The sequence below is a fragment of the Amblyomma maculatum genome, chromosome 1, assembly GCF_055883805.1.
Source record: "Amblyomma maculatum isolate TAMU_Amacu chromosome 1, ASM5588380v1, whole genome shotgun sequence".
Lineage (NCBI taxonomy): Eukaryota > Metazoa > Arthropoda > Arachnida > Ixodida > Ixodidae > Amblyomma > Amblyomma maculatum.
Window position 1 is genome coordinate 138,030,655 of NC_139344.1, and position 16,691 is coordinate 138,047,345.

Consider the following 16,691-nt stretch of genomic DNA (forward strand, 5'->3'; position numbering starts at 1 on the left):
TTAATTCACAACGCCACGCGCGCAGTTCTGTGAGGCCCAGCAAGAGTGAAGTGCGCACTGCTAGATTTTCTCTTGTTAAACAGTGTTTTTTTATGTGTGTTGATGACACGCCAGCGCACAGAATTTCTTACCTACTTTGCATACTCTTTTTGGTTCAATCATGTCAATTGATAAACGAAAACGAAAAGGCATTCAGCCGAAAAGGCCGACTGAATGTCAGATGAGATGAAGTAGGCAAGGCCCTTTACACATGAAAAAATAAGCTAGTAGACGAGGGAAAAATAATGCGTGCAGATATCGGCTTTCTCAAAGGTTGGACATGGACAAAAGCAAAAGCAAAAGCAGTGATTAGTGACATAAAAAAATAGCACAGGTGGAATGTGTCTTCAGCGTCCCCCAGAGATTTAGTAGCCAGTGAAGTAACCTCCTACGACAATGATCTCTGACATCCTCCTAGGGATAGTCATAAAGTGAGACAACATATTGCTAGGAAGATGACAAAGCGGGCAGTGGCGCGGGGCGGAGCGCTCGCGCCAGGCCCGCTGGCCATTAAAGCATATTTCATCGTCATGTCATCACGTCAGTCTGTTTCTGTTGTGTCGCCGTGTTCCATCACTTGTCATGCCACCACGTAACATTTGGTTGGAGGTACGGTTCATCCCCATCCTCGCCTTGCATCGTCGAAGCCAACTGTACGCCGGGTCCATCTGCCGAAAGCCCGTGGAGATCGCCGCCCAGCTCTGCCCCAGCCCTTTTTGCTCAGACCTGACCAGCCGCTGTCCCCAGCCTCGTCCCCAGCCCTGACCACAACACAGACGACCAGGAAGAGCCCAAAGCCGACCCTACCGACCCTACCGACCCCACGACGAAGCGACCTCACGACCACTCGAGCGAAGACAGCACCCCCGCCCAAGCAGTTCGGTGTGTCCATGAGCCTTGGCCTTCGGCAAACGGTGAAGATTGGACTTTGGATGCTCCGGTGCAAGCATTCTTCCCATCTTCACGTTCATTGTGGTGTCCAGCATTTCATGTCCCAATCCTGTGTCTGAGTTCATCGTCACGTCATGCATTGGATTTCTAGCAATCGATCGGGACGATCGTTCGGTGGCTCCGGGTAATGCTACGAAGGTAACGAAGCGGGCAGTGGCGCGGGGCAGAGCGCTCGCGCCAGGCCTACTGGCCATTAAAGCATATTTCATCAGCATGTCATCATGTCATTCTGTTTGTTGTGTCGCCGTGTTCCATCACTTGTCATGCCACCACGTAACAATATTCTCGGTTAGCTTGAAAGACTTTCCATCATTCACGACTGGCATTCCACGGCACGCGTCCGGTGCCACCCTGAACAGGTTTTTTGTGGACAGGCACGACTTCATACACGCCCGCACATTTTCGATGGATTTCGCGTCTACTCGATTCGAAGGCCACAGCAATGTACAAAAAATGAGCAGAGAAATCTCATAGCTATGTGCATTCTCTCTTATCTGAGCCAAACAAGCAACACACGTTTCATCCATAGTCGTGCTCCTGCCAAACTGTGTGTATGGCGTAGGGAATTAGCAAAGCAATCCCCGGTGCCAAGCACTGCATGTTATCAGTTTGTGTGCTACAAGTGAGAAAAAAGACATGCCTGCCAGAATGAAAGAAGGCACACACCCACTGTCACGCCTCGACACTAGAAGTGCAACGTGAGGCGGCGTGGCAATGCAGTTTTATCTGATCTTTGCCGCCTGTCACGTGCCCCAACTTATTTTGCTGTCGGTTGTACGGTAGTGTCTAACACATCACTAACAAGAAGAAAGCATGCACTGAACACCTAGTGACTATACCCCTTTAATGTGGACAGACTTGTCAATGATTTTCAAATTTGGCTGCAGAACAGCAACAAAATCTATGGCCATGAAATTTACTAGCAATTTTCTAAATAAATGCAGCTTGCATTAGATGTCAAAAATTGACTGGAATTCTGCCGAGTATTGTTTATATGCTTTTTTACACTTATGTGCCTTGTTCTCAAAACCTGGACGCAGAGCATTGAAATTCGGTATGAAAGCAGGAACACTGTCACACAATCATGACTAGGATGGTTCACTCCAAGCAAAAAAAGTTCATTATGCTTTTCTTTTTTTTTCTCGTCAGTGTGAAAAATATTTCCAGCCACGTTTTTTTTTTTTTTTGCTTTTAGTCATAAAAATATACACTGACTTAGGTTATTTATTCCAGTCATGATCATGTAAAAGGCAGTGATTGACATCTGTGGAAAATTTTGTGTGCTTACAAGCTACACTCTCTATAGTTTCTGAAAAAAAGGTACATAAAGTTCCAAAAATCCTGTTTTAAAAAAAATGCAGATAAAGCCACTGAGAACTCCCACCTTTCTGCTCGACATGGCCATGAAAATTATGAAAAGGGGCATTTTTGAAATTGCTAATATTCAAGTGTAATTAAAGTAAATGAAATACTCTATGACCAGGTTGCCAAATCTTAAAATGAAATTTTTTTGCAAAGCAAGTAAATGCAAATAAAACCTCTGAGTACTCCTACCTTTCTGCTCAATATACATGAAAAATAATTAAAAAAAAAACATTTTTGAGATTGCAATAATTTAATACATTTTCTTAAAATATGCTCTATGAGAAGATTGCTGAACATAACAATGTTTTTTTACAAAACGAAGTCTCACTCCACTTTACACATAACTATCCTATCGAACAGGCACTAAGTTAATGCTTATTCAGTCTCACATTTGTGCCATATTCACTTTTTTTTGTGTGTGCTATGGTCTGAAAGCAAAGCCAATTTGCCCAGTTTTCTGTTATTCTACTGCCAAGACTAATCAATGAGCATGCAGGGGTTCTCAAACTGGGTTCCGCAGGCTGTCTTCTTGTGTTCCACGAGAATCCTCAGAGCTCAGGGCAAGCACTGCTCTCAAAGAGAAATTTAATGGTGAAGGCTTGGTGACATTTTGGATGGGGACTGCTCCACTGTTTCCATGCCTCTTTGAAAGGGCAGTGGATATTTCGCTTCCCTTTGCAACTACATATGCATGTGAACAGGCATTTTCAGCCCTCGCCTATCTGAAGAACAAGCACAGGAGCAGTCTTGACCCGGCAGCTGATATGAGATTGGCTCTGAGTGCTACTGAGCCACGCTTTGACTTGCTCTTAAAAGGGAAGCAGTACCACCCATCACATTAGTATTTGTATTAATCTGTGCAATAAACATTTAACCTTTGCAACTCTCTTTGCAAAATTGCACTCGACAACATTGCTCGTAAGTGAAGGCAGGGGGCGGGGTTCCCTGCAACTTATTGAAGGCTTTTGGGGTTCCTCCAAGCAAAAAAGTTTGAGAACCCCTGCTCTATAGAATGAGCGCAGCCTAAAATTGGACAAGACAAAATTAGGCATGAGTAAAAACCAGATATATGCATTCAGAGGCAAGGATGACGATAATGATTACTTGATGAAAGGCCTTAACGGAGGAGCATTTGTTGCTCCATTCTTGACTAGCACTAGCCGAGTATGAATGCCTACAGCCTTCAGGATTTCTTCCAGGATTATGTGCACTGTGCTGCACTGTGGAAAGCCCCACTAACAACTGATACATGATGCTACACCTGTCTGGCAGCACTACTCAGTGCAGCCTTTTGAGTGCCATTAAGTCTGACACTGATAATATATTCTTTATTGTATTCTTTGAAGTATTCTTCCCCACTGACACAGCAACACACAAGTAAAAACAAATCAGTTCTTATATTCTCACTAGCAATATATTAAATACAATACCTATACTGCTTCTGTACATTTGCACTGTGTGTCAATACATACCAGCCATAGCGTATGTCAGCACTGTTCTCCAGCAGGGGCACTCCACTGAGAAAAAGGATGATGGTGGTGATGAAAAGGGGGCTGAGCACGGCCACCCACTCGGCCCCCTTGAGCACGTTGGCGGCGATCAGGAAGATTCCCCACCACAACGTGATTTCCCCAAAGTAGTTTGGGTGCCGCGAGTACTTCCACAACCCTGCCAACAGAGAGAGAGACAGGTGACATGCAGAGAGGTTGGCAACATGGGTTGCTCTAGCCTACTATCTGTACAGGAGGTTGCTGCAGGAGATGAAAAAGTTACTTGTGGCAAGAATGCAGATGAGACAGGAGGCGCAAATCTATGCAAAAACCAAGTTCCATGCTCCTAGTTCAGACCCAAATAGCTGGCTGCCCAGATGCGTCGTGGAGGAGTTTGACGCCGTCGTTAGTGTGCACATTTCGGGCATATAGGTGGTCACGTGGTCTATTTATTTGAAAGCTGGAATGGATTGTAAAAACTGATCTGGACAGTACAGCTTTGATAGAACAGATTATAAAGTGAAGCTGTAATGTCCAGTCCACCATCACGTGACTGGTGCTCTTCCTGGTCAATGCCTTTAAATTTCACTTAAACCAAAAGCATGTTCTAGCTTCACTAATCATATAATCAGGTTTTAGAGTTCATACATGGTGAAAAATGAGGCAGTCAAATTTACACCTATGGACAAGTACCTTGGACTCCACTTGCAGTCTGACCTATCTTGGCATTCCCACATTAATCTCACATTTGCACCTGCTGACTGCCACTTGGATTTTCTTAAACACAATCTTCAACATACTTTTGGCCACTTAAACCTGCTTTGCCACTTTAGTCAGTCTTAAAACAAAATATGTATCTGCCGTCTGAGATCCTGACCAAACTTACATCGTAAATAACATCGAAACTTTTCAGAACTGTACAGTATGTTTATTTTCATTATTCAAGTTATACCAGTGTCACAGTTTAAAAGCATGTGCTCAAAATGCCAGAACTGTTTTCCTGTCGCAAACATATGAACGCCTTCGACATTTTTTGCAAACCTTCTCACCACTAATCGCTTCATAAGAAAGAAAGAACTCGTCTTCAATCTACTATGCTGTATCATCCTTTAAAAATTCCTTTCATACAGCGCACGATCACTGAATGGAGCTGCTTGCCATCTGATATTGTTACCGAGTCCAACAAAACTAATTTTCTAGAGCTAATTCGCACACTGAATAATCATCTAACAATCTAGTGTTAGTGGTGCCACTGCATTCTTCTTATACCTTTTTTTTCCCACCTTTTTCCTGATATAAAGCTGCACCTGTTGTGGCAATTCATTGTATATCTGTAGAATTCAGTTTCCATGCATTCCTGTGAAGTTTAAGTTATTTACTTGTTTTTGTTGTTTTCATAATTGTATTTCTTGCCTTGCATTAAATCTTGTGCACACAATTTTTTTAGTTTATTTGAAATTCTACATGGAATAGTGTTTTTTCAGTGCTAGGAGAACACTCGGAAGAGGGCCTTTAAAGTAAACTTCAAAACAACAACAACAACAAATAAACAAGTCAAATGTGAAGATTCCATACTCTGCTCTGTGCTTTACAAGAATTTTGGAGCGACAGCTTAAATGCCTTATGTTTTGCACCAAACACACAGAACTATCAGTGCGAAGTGCAATGCAAACAAAGCAGTTGGAGCTATAGTTCAAACACAAACTAGAAGATTTTAGTTGAGAGAAACAACAGTAATGCTGTTGATTTTCACCTTAAAAGTGCAAGGACCCCTCTCTAGAAGTGTGAATGCAGCCCTCTTCTATTTCCTTTCCAGAAACTAATATATATATTTTTTTGTTTTCTTCTTTTCTTATTTCATTTTATTGTGACGGTGTATTCGAAACTAAAGCATGACACCACCAATAAGTGTCAGATAAACAAGACATCAGGAACGCTATGGCATGTTGCAATTTTATGCTTTCTCTCAGCTCTCCCTGCAGCATGAAATCGCAGATTTACAATCATGTAAATGTGGCACTATTGTCAAGTTTAGGTTCATACCGACACCTTACTATCATTAACTCTTTCCCTACCATGCCCATCGAGCATTGTTAGCCCGCTAACGATGAATTTACGCGCCCGCTGTGAACCCTACCGCGACGCTCACAGACACGCTATAATATCTAGTATGTAGTCGGATAACTGAAGTTTCGATTTTGATGCTGTTTACATTTTTCCCACAAAGCGGCTACTTTTGAGCATGCTCCGAACACGCGTCTCAGTCGCATGTGAGAGTGGTGGCATTCGCATAGACAATGCGCGCTTCGCAACGTCGCAAATCTAACAACTACGCACTATCTACGATTGATTTAATCAATGATCCAAGCAGAAGCGACTCTGAAGATGCTGCCAATTACCATCAGAATTCAGTTCTGACCCCGTTGCCGATGGAAACCAGCCCGGAACACCGGCGGCCGCACTCCGGCAAGCTAACGATGACTTCACGAGCAAAATTTGAACCTTTCCGCGTCGCTCACAGGCACGCTACGCCTACTAGCATGTAGTCGGGTACCTGAAACTTAGATTTTCACAGCCGGTCTCGAGGGAGAGCGCGCGCTCTTTTTTACAGCCTTCTCAATCACCGCGGGAGCAATGGGAACGTTTCTCCTTGAGTTACGCTCTCCGCCGCCGCAAGAGGCACGACCTGCTCACTGTTCGATCCGCGTCTGCTTCAACGACGGCGGGTGGCTTTTGCCTGGTTTCGCGCTGTTGCTCGCGGGTTTCGTGGTGAGTGCAGCCTCGAAATGAAAGAACACCGAAGGTAGATGCTGCAGCGGCATGTTGTCAACGTACTACACACGTGAACGGAGTCTTTATATAAAAAACAATGTAGCTCAGCAAATGTTCGACAAGCATATGACATACATTGTGGCATGGTAGCTACTTTTGTGCATTTTAATACGAATCTTTCCCAAGCTTGTACAAGAATAGGAATTTAAAAGAAAAAACTGAATGAGCAGTGATCACATCGAAGTTTCTTCAAGACTAACATGACAGCATCTCTTCTGCAACAGCAAAACCGTCTTTCAGCGCTAGATGCGAAGCCATCGACGTAGCACCGAAGATGAAAATAATTTCATGAAAATGTAATGTAAATTGCAAAATGCTCGTATGATATTATTAGTATAATAGTTAAAGTAAACGTTGTAGGGTTGAGTTTTAAATATTATATAATTCATATATTAGCAAATGTGTTGTATTATAAACATTACTTTAATTTTGCAAATAAACATTCATTGTTTTAATCAATTTTTTACATGATATTAGGCTTATTATGAAAACAATCAAAAAGTGGTTTGATATTCATGACACCACTTGTGCTGTAAGTGGTAAAAAGAGACCAATAAATGACGCAGGTGATACTCGATGGAGAGGCTTACAAATGAGTTCACCTGCTATATTGAAAGTATGCCAGAAACTTCTAAAGCGTTAAAGAAGGACACTCACTGAAGACACATTTCAAGCCCTATAGTGACCCCATTGAGGCTCTCTTTGGGAAAGTAAGGCTAATGTGCGGAAGGGAACGACATGCTAGATGCGAGGACCGTAACAGCTAGCGGCACTTGACTACGTTGTCAAGACGGACGTTTCATCAGAGAGCAAAATCAAGGCACCTTGCATCGATGCCAAAAAAAAAATATCAATTCTGCTGTGCCGCAATCAGCAATCAGGACAATATTCTAGTGGACTGCATTATCAGAAACCAGAGCTTGTTGCCCTATTAGACAAGGTTTCTTTTTTTTTTTTTTTTTTCTGAAAAAGTTGCCGTGCATCTACTACACACAAATGTTCTCGAAGTACTTAAGATCCTGATTCAATCAGCACTTGAGAAATCACCACTAAGTTGCCCGGAAGCAATTGACAACAGTCATGTTATATGGTCTGCTTCTATGATATTTGAAAAATTTCTCAGAATCCTTCTTGTCAATTAATTATGCCAAAAAAGTGACAGACAGGAACAAGAGGCTAACTCCTTATGTGCACAAGCCGTGCAGAAAAATTTTGAGACTGAATTTGCTAGCCGCAGGTCGCATTTTGATGAATTGAATATGCACTACAATGTGTAACTTTGAAGGACCATTTTTTTAAGTGTTCGCCACTTTTTTCAATTATGCATATCTGTTTATGCCCATTTCCTTGATTAAAAGTTTTTTATCAAGAAGCGAACCGGGCATCCGTTTCGGCATGGCGCTCTGCAGCGGCCCTCGTTGATTGCTCATTATGCATCAAGAACACTATTCAATACTGAACCTTTATTTTTTCACAGGGAGTGGCCAATATAATGTTCTGCATTTCGCATAGCTCAAAAAATTTTTTCTTGTTTCATTTACAAGTGGATTTCGTCAAGTTTTGTTCAATTTTTTTTGGAAATTATATTGCGTGTTAAAACCCATAACTTCATATTCAAAGTTATATGCCTAAAAAGCGCATCTATTTGGCTTTCTTTTCGTGTATTGCATAAAATTTTGGACATGACAGTTTTTACAGAAAAAAAATCTACTGAAACCTACAGAAAAACAGCCATTTCGCCTACGGTAGGGATAGAGTTGAGGCATTTTTCTCTTCCTAAAATTTCATAAACTTTGGCTTCTCAGGTCAACCTCGTATAATAGTGCATTTACTGGCATCAATATTTGTTTCGTTCACTAGATATTAAAATCACCTTTGTGCGTAAACCTTTGAAAAAGTGAGCGTCATGAAGTGTGTGAACTGATTCTCGACTTGCCGGATACAGGACATACCAACTTTGGTTAAAAGTGCATTAAAAAGAATTCTGAGGGCTTCTTTTAATTCCTATAACTTGATCTACATGCTCACAACATTCTTATAAACTTCAAATTACTGCGTTATGTGGTGGGGCACAAACTGTTCCAAAGCAACTCAGGCTATGAAAGCCGGCGTTGTAGAGGGGCCCAAAAATTTTGACCACGCGGAGCTCTTTAACATGCACCAACATCGCACAGCACACGGGCGCCTTGCTTTTAGCCTCCATCAAAAATCGGCGGCCACGGCGCCAGGATTCAATCCCACATCCTTGGGCATAGTAGTCGAGCGCCCTGCACCGCCACGACGGGGCATTGTGTGATGGATTTCACTGCTGAAATCGGATAAAACGTCCTGTACTGCAGTAAGGAGCAGTCACCCATCACGTGGAGTGTGCTTCAGCCAGTCACGTGGCGGCTCGTTACTCAGCTGTCAGTGCAGTAATATGCAGAATGATATTATGAACATAGTCCGCTTGCGTTGGGCTTGTTGTTTTGGTGATACGCCCTCTGAGCCACAAATGTGTAGCGATCCTATCACAATATTATTTGTACTCTATCAAAAAATGCCAGTAAAAATTACTTCAGGTGTCTTCACTGAGTAGAGGAATTTCATTGCTTACTGCAAAGTGATAAGGCTGAGTTTCGTGAAAGCAAGGAGCATGGGCATATTTTTATTGCCATGGTATTAATTTATGACTATGTTTTCTGCGACTGAAACTATTTATTCGAAGAAACCTAGAAAACAAAATAAGAGCGAAAACGACATTTTGCAGAATGCTCTTTAGTGCACCTTTAACTAGTTGGATACATCATTGTGGTAGCTCTACAGGGTGAAAAAGTAGAAAAATTCTGCTTTGTCTGCTTTCCTTATGTGAAGTCACAGAAAATAATTTGCATGATTTTGGGCAAAATATATATCGGGAGCAGCGATGAAGCACAAATGTGCTGCTCTGCCCAAAGTTACCATAATTGCCTCTAAATAGCAGACAAATCAGGTCCATGCATCATGAAGCTTTCATTTTTTAAAAAGGCTTGCAATGGGAAATGATCTATATTTATTTAATCAACAATCAAGTACCAATGTAAAATGCGTCAGTACAAGATGCCAACCACAAGATGTGGTCTCGGGTATAAAAACACCTCTGATTAAGCAACAAAAAATTTTAATCGTGTCAAAATCGATCAGAATAGTTACTTTAAGTGCAATTTTTATTTCCTTTTACAATCCTGTAATATATGTCCCAGCCCTTTTAACACAGAGAAATGATTTGAACTTGCATTCAGCTCCATCTAACAACTTAAATTGGCGAGCTACGTAAGTAGAATACATTCTTTAGAAAAGTTATTACTGACCTCCTCTGCCTGCCTGTGAACATGGCATTGAGTAATAGTCTTTCTTAATTTGGATTACCCACCTTACAGAAGGGTACAGGCAATCTCATCGATCACCATGTCATTTGCAATGTCAAGTTCTGGCAATGACAATGTTGCTGCTTGTGGTGATGTTCACAAAGCTGCCAAGTGTGGTGTAACACAACAGTTAGAAGCCTATGATGCACAACTTCAGGTGACTCAAATAATAATGGCCGTATTTTTTATTACCTTAGTGTTAAATTTAAATGCTGTAAGATTGGCTGTGGTTTTCATTTCAAAATATATGCTGCACACACATGATCTTGGCAGCAAATTATGATGAAAAATATGGTTTAAAACATGTAAACCGCAACCTGCCGAAGTGTATACAGAAGGAGGTGCACATATTTAAAGAAAAGGCTGTCTCTAATTCTATAGCCGAACCTGTCTGACATTGCCCATTTTTCAGGCCAAACCTATTTGAGGAGGTGTACGAGTACATGAAGTCCCTACACATGAAGTAAAGTTTGCATAACTTGCAAACGGTGTACTTACCGACGTCGCACCAATGCCTGGCATTGGACGTGTTCTGACGGTAGGTGTACTTCTGGGCATCTGCCATGGCCTCACAGAGGAAGCCAATGACAAACACAATGGTGCCGGCCATGTCAAGCCGGGTCATGGTGGCATCCGTCAGGGGCTCGGCCTTGCGCGGGGAGTTGACAAATATGACGGGCAGGCTGACAGTGTACACCCACACCGCCTGTATGAGAAATTTTTCAGTCTATCCTGTCCAGAGGTTTCTCCACAAGTTGAAAATAATAAAGGAAAAGGGGGGGGGGGGGGGGGGGGGGGAAGATGTTGAGTGCAAGCGGCAGTCATTTTTGGTAGTCATCAGTGAAAAAAAAAACCTTTATGAACTAAAGGGGTTCATTCTAAAACAAGCGGCAGAAGTAGGAAAAGCACCAACATACACACTCAACACTCATACATACACACATAGAGTTTCCTCAGGAATAGAAATTAGGGCAATACAAATTAATACCAATTAAGGCAATAATAACAATGAGAACATACTGCTGATTTATGAATACAGTAAATACGAAGGCATATATTAACTTAACAGGTGACCAATGCTTCCTCTGACATGTACGAGCTATTCATAAGGTAATAGACCTTTCCAGTAATTCCGTCCCACCACCTAGCAGCCGCGCAAAGCCCCCTGGGAAAACGGAGAGCGCTGCTGTGTACTGCCGTCACTGCGCTCACGTGTCTCTGACTATTCTGATCCTAAGGCGAACCTTCCATTGCCATCCTGGCGTCAATGCTGCGCTGCTGCTTCCCACTGTTTTTTATTAGTTCTGTTGTGCCTGCCGTTCCTTCACATCGCTTTGTACAGCTAGGTGTTGTGTTCTCAATCCATAGATCATCAGCTGACACTCAATGACCAACACGTTTGCCAGCAGTCGACGCTAGAGGCGACTGCTCCGTTCTCCCATCATACTTAGCACAGGTCCACTAGGGGATGGCGTGTTACTGTAATTTGTGGAAAGGTCTATTGTTCCTTTAGCTGGAATGAAAAAAATAAAATAAAAAATGCACCCACTCAGTGCCCATGTGCACATTATTCATATGAAGCCAGGTTCACAGAGTACCAACACATGCATCCACAGCTGCACAAGAACACGTTAGCTGAATGCATAGATGGCTGTCTCTCATTGCTCCCACGTGGCTAACTATGATCAGATAGCATTGCAATTCCAGGATAATCTGCTTTAGGGGGCCTAGAATGCTGCAAGCTGCATGACACAATTGAAAGTGAAACATCTGCTTCTGCTGCACCTTCCTCTTAAGCTTCAATGCAAAGCTTTCCTAATCAACAAGATGCCTGCCAGGAGATGCCTCATGAACAACTGATCAGCATAACATAGTCTTCACTTGTTAATATTAATTCCTTGTCTCCTTGTCTACCCCCACCAATTATTTGTTCTTTCTCTCGTGCAATTTTTTTTTGTTTATCTGCTCATCACTTCAACATTGTACCCACTCCCCTGCTATAATGCTTTGGCGCTGCAGGGTGTACTGAAAATATAATATATAAATATATAAATAATGCAACAGTGTTAAAGACCCCATTCTCCAAGAAATAAAGGATTGGCATTTTGGCTGAGCACTGAATGCTTGGCAGCAAAGTTGGAAGGAGCTGCCAACTCAGGTAGTTTTAAAACATTAAAATGGAATCGAATACTCTGGGACCTTTGGATACAGTCAGACACACTACTCCTAGGCCACACAGGCACATTCTTATGGCTTTTGAAAATGGGGCTTTATATCTATTGGGTCATCTTTCATGTAATTTGGTAGCTTACGAATGTATGCTAATTAAATGTGTGACATAACAGGGGCACAAATGAAGGGATTAGTGATTAATGATTAGCAAAATGCTCATATGCAAATGAGAAGAGTCCACAAGGAGGAGCTGCAGATGGGATCCTTTGATGTGATCATGCCATATCCTTAAAAGTGTCTTCCCCCTAACTCAGAAAACATGAGCACAGTGACAAATTATAACGCCATTTTCGATAACTAACATCAGTGCGCAGCTCCTGCATCACGTTACACCTGCTCTAGCATCGGTGATCATGTGGGCTTGGAAATCTCTTATGTGAGAAGGTCATCTGCTAGAACCTCCACCATGTTCTGGCAAGCAGTCTGTCGAGCTCCAAGCCACTGTTTTTTCGCAGGCACACCTCACTTTTTGCTTCGCTTGAATGTCAGTTTCCATGTGAATGGAAATGTTGAAGTTGATCACTTGCTAATGCTGAAAATCCTATGAAACTATCCTCCACCGAATGCTGCCTGCAATCAAATCTTGATGCCTGGCACCTACACATGCTAATGAAATGAATTACGTTCTTTGGTGGCATCTGAAATTTTGTGTTTGTTTTATGGGGTTTTACGTCCCAAAGCGATTGAAGCTGACGCCATAGTGGAGAGCTCTAGAAATTTCAAACCACCTGGGGCTCTTTAACGCACACTGACATTGAAAAGCACATGGGTGCCTTGCTTTTTGCCTTCATTGAAAAGTGGCTGGGATGCAATCCTGCATTCTTGGGCGCAGCAGTTGAGTGCCACTGCTCCACTGCGGCGGAGCTGAAATTTTGTATCTGTGCCCCTTCAAAGGATAATTTCAGGCGATTTGCAATACAAAGGCAACCCTTTTGATAAAAGTGACAACAGCTGCAATACAAGGCATGCAGACAAACTAACTTAGGTGACAACATTTATACTATGATTGTGCACGATGCAAAGAGGGTTATTAGAGTTGTGGCAAAAGCAATAACATATGTGCCTTATCTAGAAAGAACATTTATAGATCTTATCACAACATGCAAGCATGTGTGACATGCTAGTGCACCAAAGTGAACTGAATGGCACTAGGATTGTGTCCAATGGTTTCAGGAGAACCACATAAGCTGGAATAAAACTCAAGAAAAGGGAACACTCATTATTAATGTTCACCTAAGCAAAGTCCTAATGCAAAAGGAAAGTTAAAAAGCATTCTCAAATCTTTGTGGTAGGAGAGAAATTTGTACTTATCCTGGGCTTGTTGCCAGTGCCACCACCTCAGTAAGGCAGTGCTCAACATATAATCAGGTGCTCTCTCACATTCAAGCGAATGCTTTAGTTTTTTATTATTTGTGTGTTTTACCTTTTCCCATCTGTAATGCTTCTGGGGCTATGGGGCTGAAACGGGGCTGAAACGGGGCTGAAACGTGGAGGCTAACCAAGAGAGTTCTACTTAAGTTGAGGACAACCCAGAGGGCTATGGAACGAAAAATGGTAGGGGTAACATTAAGAGATAGAAAGCGTGCAGAGTGGGTCAGAGAAATAATGCAAGTTAACGACATTCTAGTGGAAATTAAGAAGAAGAAATGGACATGGGCAGGACATGTAGTGCGAAGAGAGGATAACCGATGGTCGCTGAGGGTAACAAACTGGATTCCAAGGGAAGGAAAGCGTAGCAGGGGGCGGCAGAAAGTTAGGTGGGCGGATGAGATTAAGAAGTTCGCAGGGGTCAAGTGGATGCAGGTAGCACAGAACCGGGTTAAGTGGAGAGATATGGGAGAGGCCTTCGCCCTGCAGTGGGTATAATCAGGCTGATGATGATGATGATGAATGCTTCTGGCCCCAAGGTGTATAATAAATAAAATAAAAATAAAAGTAAAACAATACTGCTGGACTCAAATGCATAACTCTGATCACATCCTTATTAGGACTGCCTTTGGTGTGAAGATCTATTGCTTTTCTTTGTCACTAATGACATTACTAACCTGAAAAGTCCAAAAGACTGCGAAGCGGACAACATTCTTGCCAACTTCTTGAAACCTTTCGTCTCTACCAATTTTTATAATGCGAAAAAGGAGGAAGGTTGACAGCCGTACTCCCCATAGGCAGACAAGGCCAGTGACGAGGCATTGTCTAGGGCTGTAAGTCTGAAAAAATTTCAAGACTGGTGAGTGTTGCATTCCTGCCACAACTATATATGTGTATATAGGGCTGTCCACTGAAACATGATCACCATCTTCAAAGCACCACTGCATCCGACCTGGCGGTGCAGTGAATTAAGTGGCAGCTGGCCATGCACAGCAACACCACCAGGTCGCTCTATGCTAGCATCACTTTGCCTTCATGGGCAGCCGCGTCAGGCGCAATGGTGCTTTGAAGACAGTAACTATGTTTCAGCTAAAAGTGAATGTCACTGTACATAAACAGTGTGGTACAAATTTTTTGTATACATAAACACTTGAGCACATGACCAAACCCCCCATTCTACAATCAGCAATAGGCCTGTGTGCCATAACAAGAGTTTAGTGGCACAGTATGTGAAACCTGACAGAATTTGACAGGGATCAAGTGATTGTACACATATACTTGCACATTTATGCAGCCGCATGTACGCAGAAGCATGCTCTCTGCAAGGCAACATATATGTCAGATACTGGCTTACTACTACAGCATACCATTCATGTATGCTTTGGCCAATCCTGATGCATTCTGTAAAAGTTCAACTTAGCTCGTCAAAGAACCAAAAAATCCTTATAAGCTTGTAAAAGCAATGGCTAATGATATGTGCACTCTAGTCTACAAATTACTTCTCTATAGTTTTGACCAAAGCCTATGTAAGCAGCTAGCCTTACTGAAGTAACGCTGATTGCAAAAGCGCAAAAAAACCTCCGCAGGGACAACAGCAAAAGACACACGAGCGCTTCAAAGAACAAAAAAACACAGGGACAACAGAAAAAAGAGCGCTTTAAGTACTTGTGTGTCCGTCTTCTGCTTTTGTCCCTGTGTTTTTTCAGCGCTTTCATGATCAACATGGCAAACCAACTCACCCAAACACAGCCATTAATGAACTTAATGAAGTACCCATACAAACTTACATATGAATGCCGACCAGCATCATTGCACTAACCTGTACCACTGTAGCTGACAAAGAATAAACATACGTCCAACATGCTTGCACAAGTTCTCTTGCTTTGATGTGAGGCTAACCAGAATCCAGCCTGCAGGCAGCTACTGGTCTCTTGCCGAAAAGTACAGCGTTCTATGCTGCTTCGACAATGGGACCCCATTATATGTCCCTTCTAGCTAAATTTCGTTTGGTCAGCAAACTTCTCCCATTCGTTGTCATGAAACAATAATCATTGCTTAAAAATATTGCACCATATGTGAATATTTGCAGAAAGGATAATGCAGATTTTCCATGCAAACAAATGTAGTTTTAAAACACGTCAGTAAAGATGGAGGACAAATTAAGGGACAGAAAATTAAGCACAAAACAGTATTGGAGTCGATTTGTCCTTCGCCTTTTTTGTCTGGTGTTCTAAACCCATACCAACTTGCCCAGACTTCTACTCTCGTACAAGTGTAGTTCTATAACGGTAAATACGATACAACTGCCGGGAAAAGTGTGTAAAGCACATGTGCATATGTACTAATGAATGCTTTACATACCTGGGCCAAAAGGAACACTGTTAAAGCTAGTACAATAAAGTTGGCACCTCCAGCAAAATCTGTCAATTTATCAAAATGGAATGTAGCTGCGATGACAAAGAAAATAAACTGCAGCCCGACAGTAATGATGGCAGATATGGCCAAATGGTCGACGTCAAGTATTTCTACTGCCATTCGTTGGTGTCAATAATACCTGGAAAACGAAAAGGAAAACAAAACAGTCAGGCGGGTTACTTACTCACCTCAAAGTGTACATCAAAAATCTTTCTTTTCACTCGAATGATATGCCAGAGACGGTTAAATGGCAGTATATCCAAATTAGTGAAGCCCCTGAGTCAATCATTTCAGCAGTGCTGTCGTGGGATGCGGGGAAGTACGCACCAGCGCATATAGATTTCAATTATTTTTGATGCCTACTTACCTCTCAGCGTTCATATTTGTGACAGTGCGAAAACATCATCGTGTTCGTAATCCGCGAGGCTTTTGTATCCTGAGTGATAGTGCATAGTTTTCAGCCGCAAAAAAACTTTCAACATCGGAAGACATGTCGCTTTCAGCACAAGAAGTCTCGATGCGCTGAAAGTGTGCGCATATGTATGCGCAAGGGATGCCCTTGGTGATGCCGTGACGGCCGTGATGCGCAAAGGAGCGTGATGGGCCGATGGGC

General features: G+C 42.4%; 1 protein-coding gene across 2 annotated transcripts in view; it reads right to left on the reverse strand.

Moving 5' to 3' along the window:
* The window catches only part of LOC146204050 (uncharacterized), a 28,856-nt gene extending 12,174 nt beyond the window's left edge, over window positions 1-16,682 (reverse strand). For both annotated transcript variants that reach the window (XM_084589076.1, XM_084589077.1), the window contains exons 1-5: window positions 16,446-16,682; window positions 16,025-16,217; window positions 14,341-14,502; window positions 10,562-10,769; window positions 3,828-4,023 (exon numbers count right to left, since the gene is read on the reverse strand). In XM_084589076.1, coding sequence (XP_084445202.1) covers window positions 3,828-4,023; window positions 10,562-10,769; window positions 14,341-14,502; window positions 16,025-16,198 — 740 coding nt within the window. In that variant the 5' untranslated portion in view covers window positions 16,199-16,217; window positions 16,446-16,682. The remainder of the gene's footprint in view (window positions 1-3,827; window positions 4,024-10,561; window positions 10,770-14,340; window positions 14,503-16,024; window positions 16,218-16,445) is intronic.
* Between the last annotated feature and the right edge of the window lie 9 nt (window positions 16,683-16,691).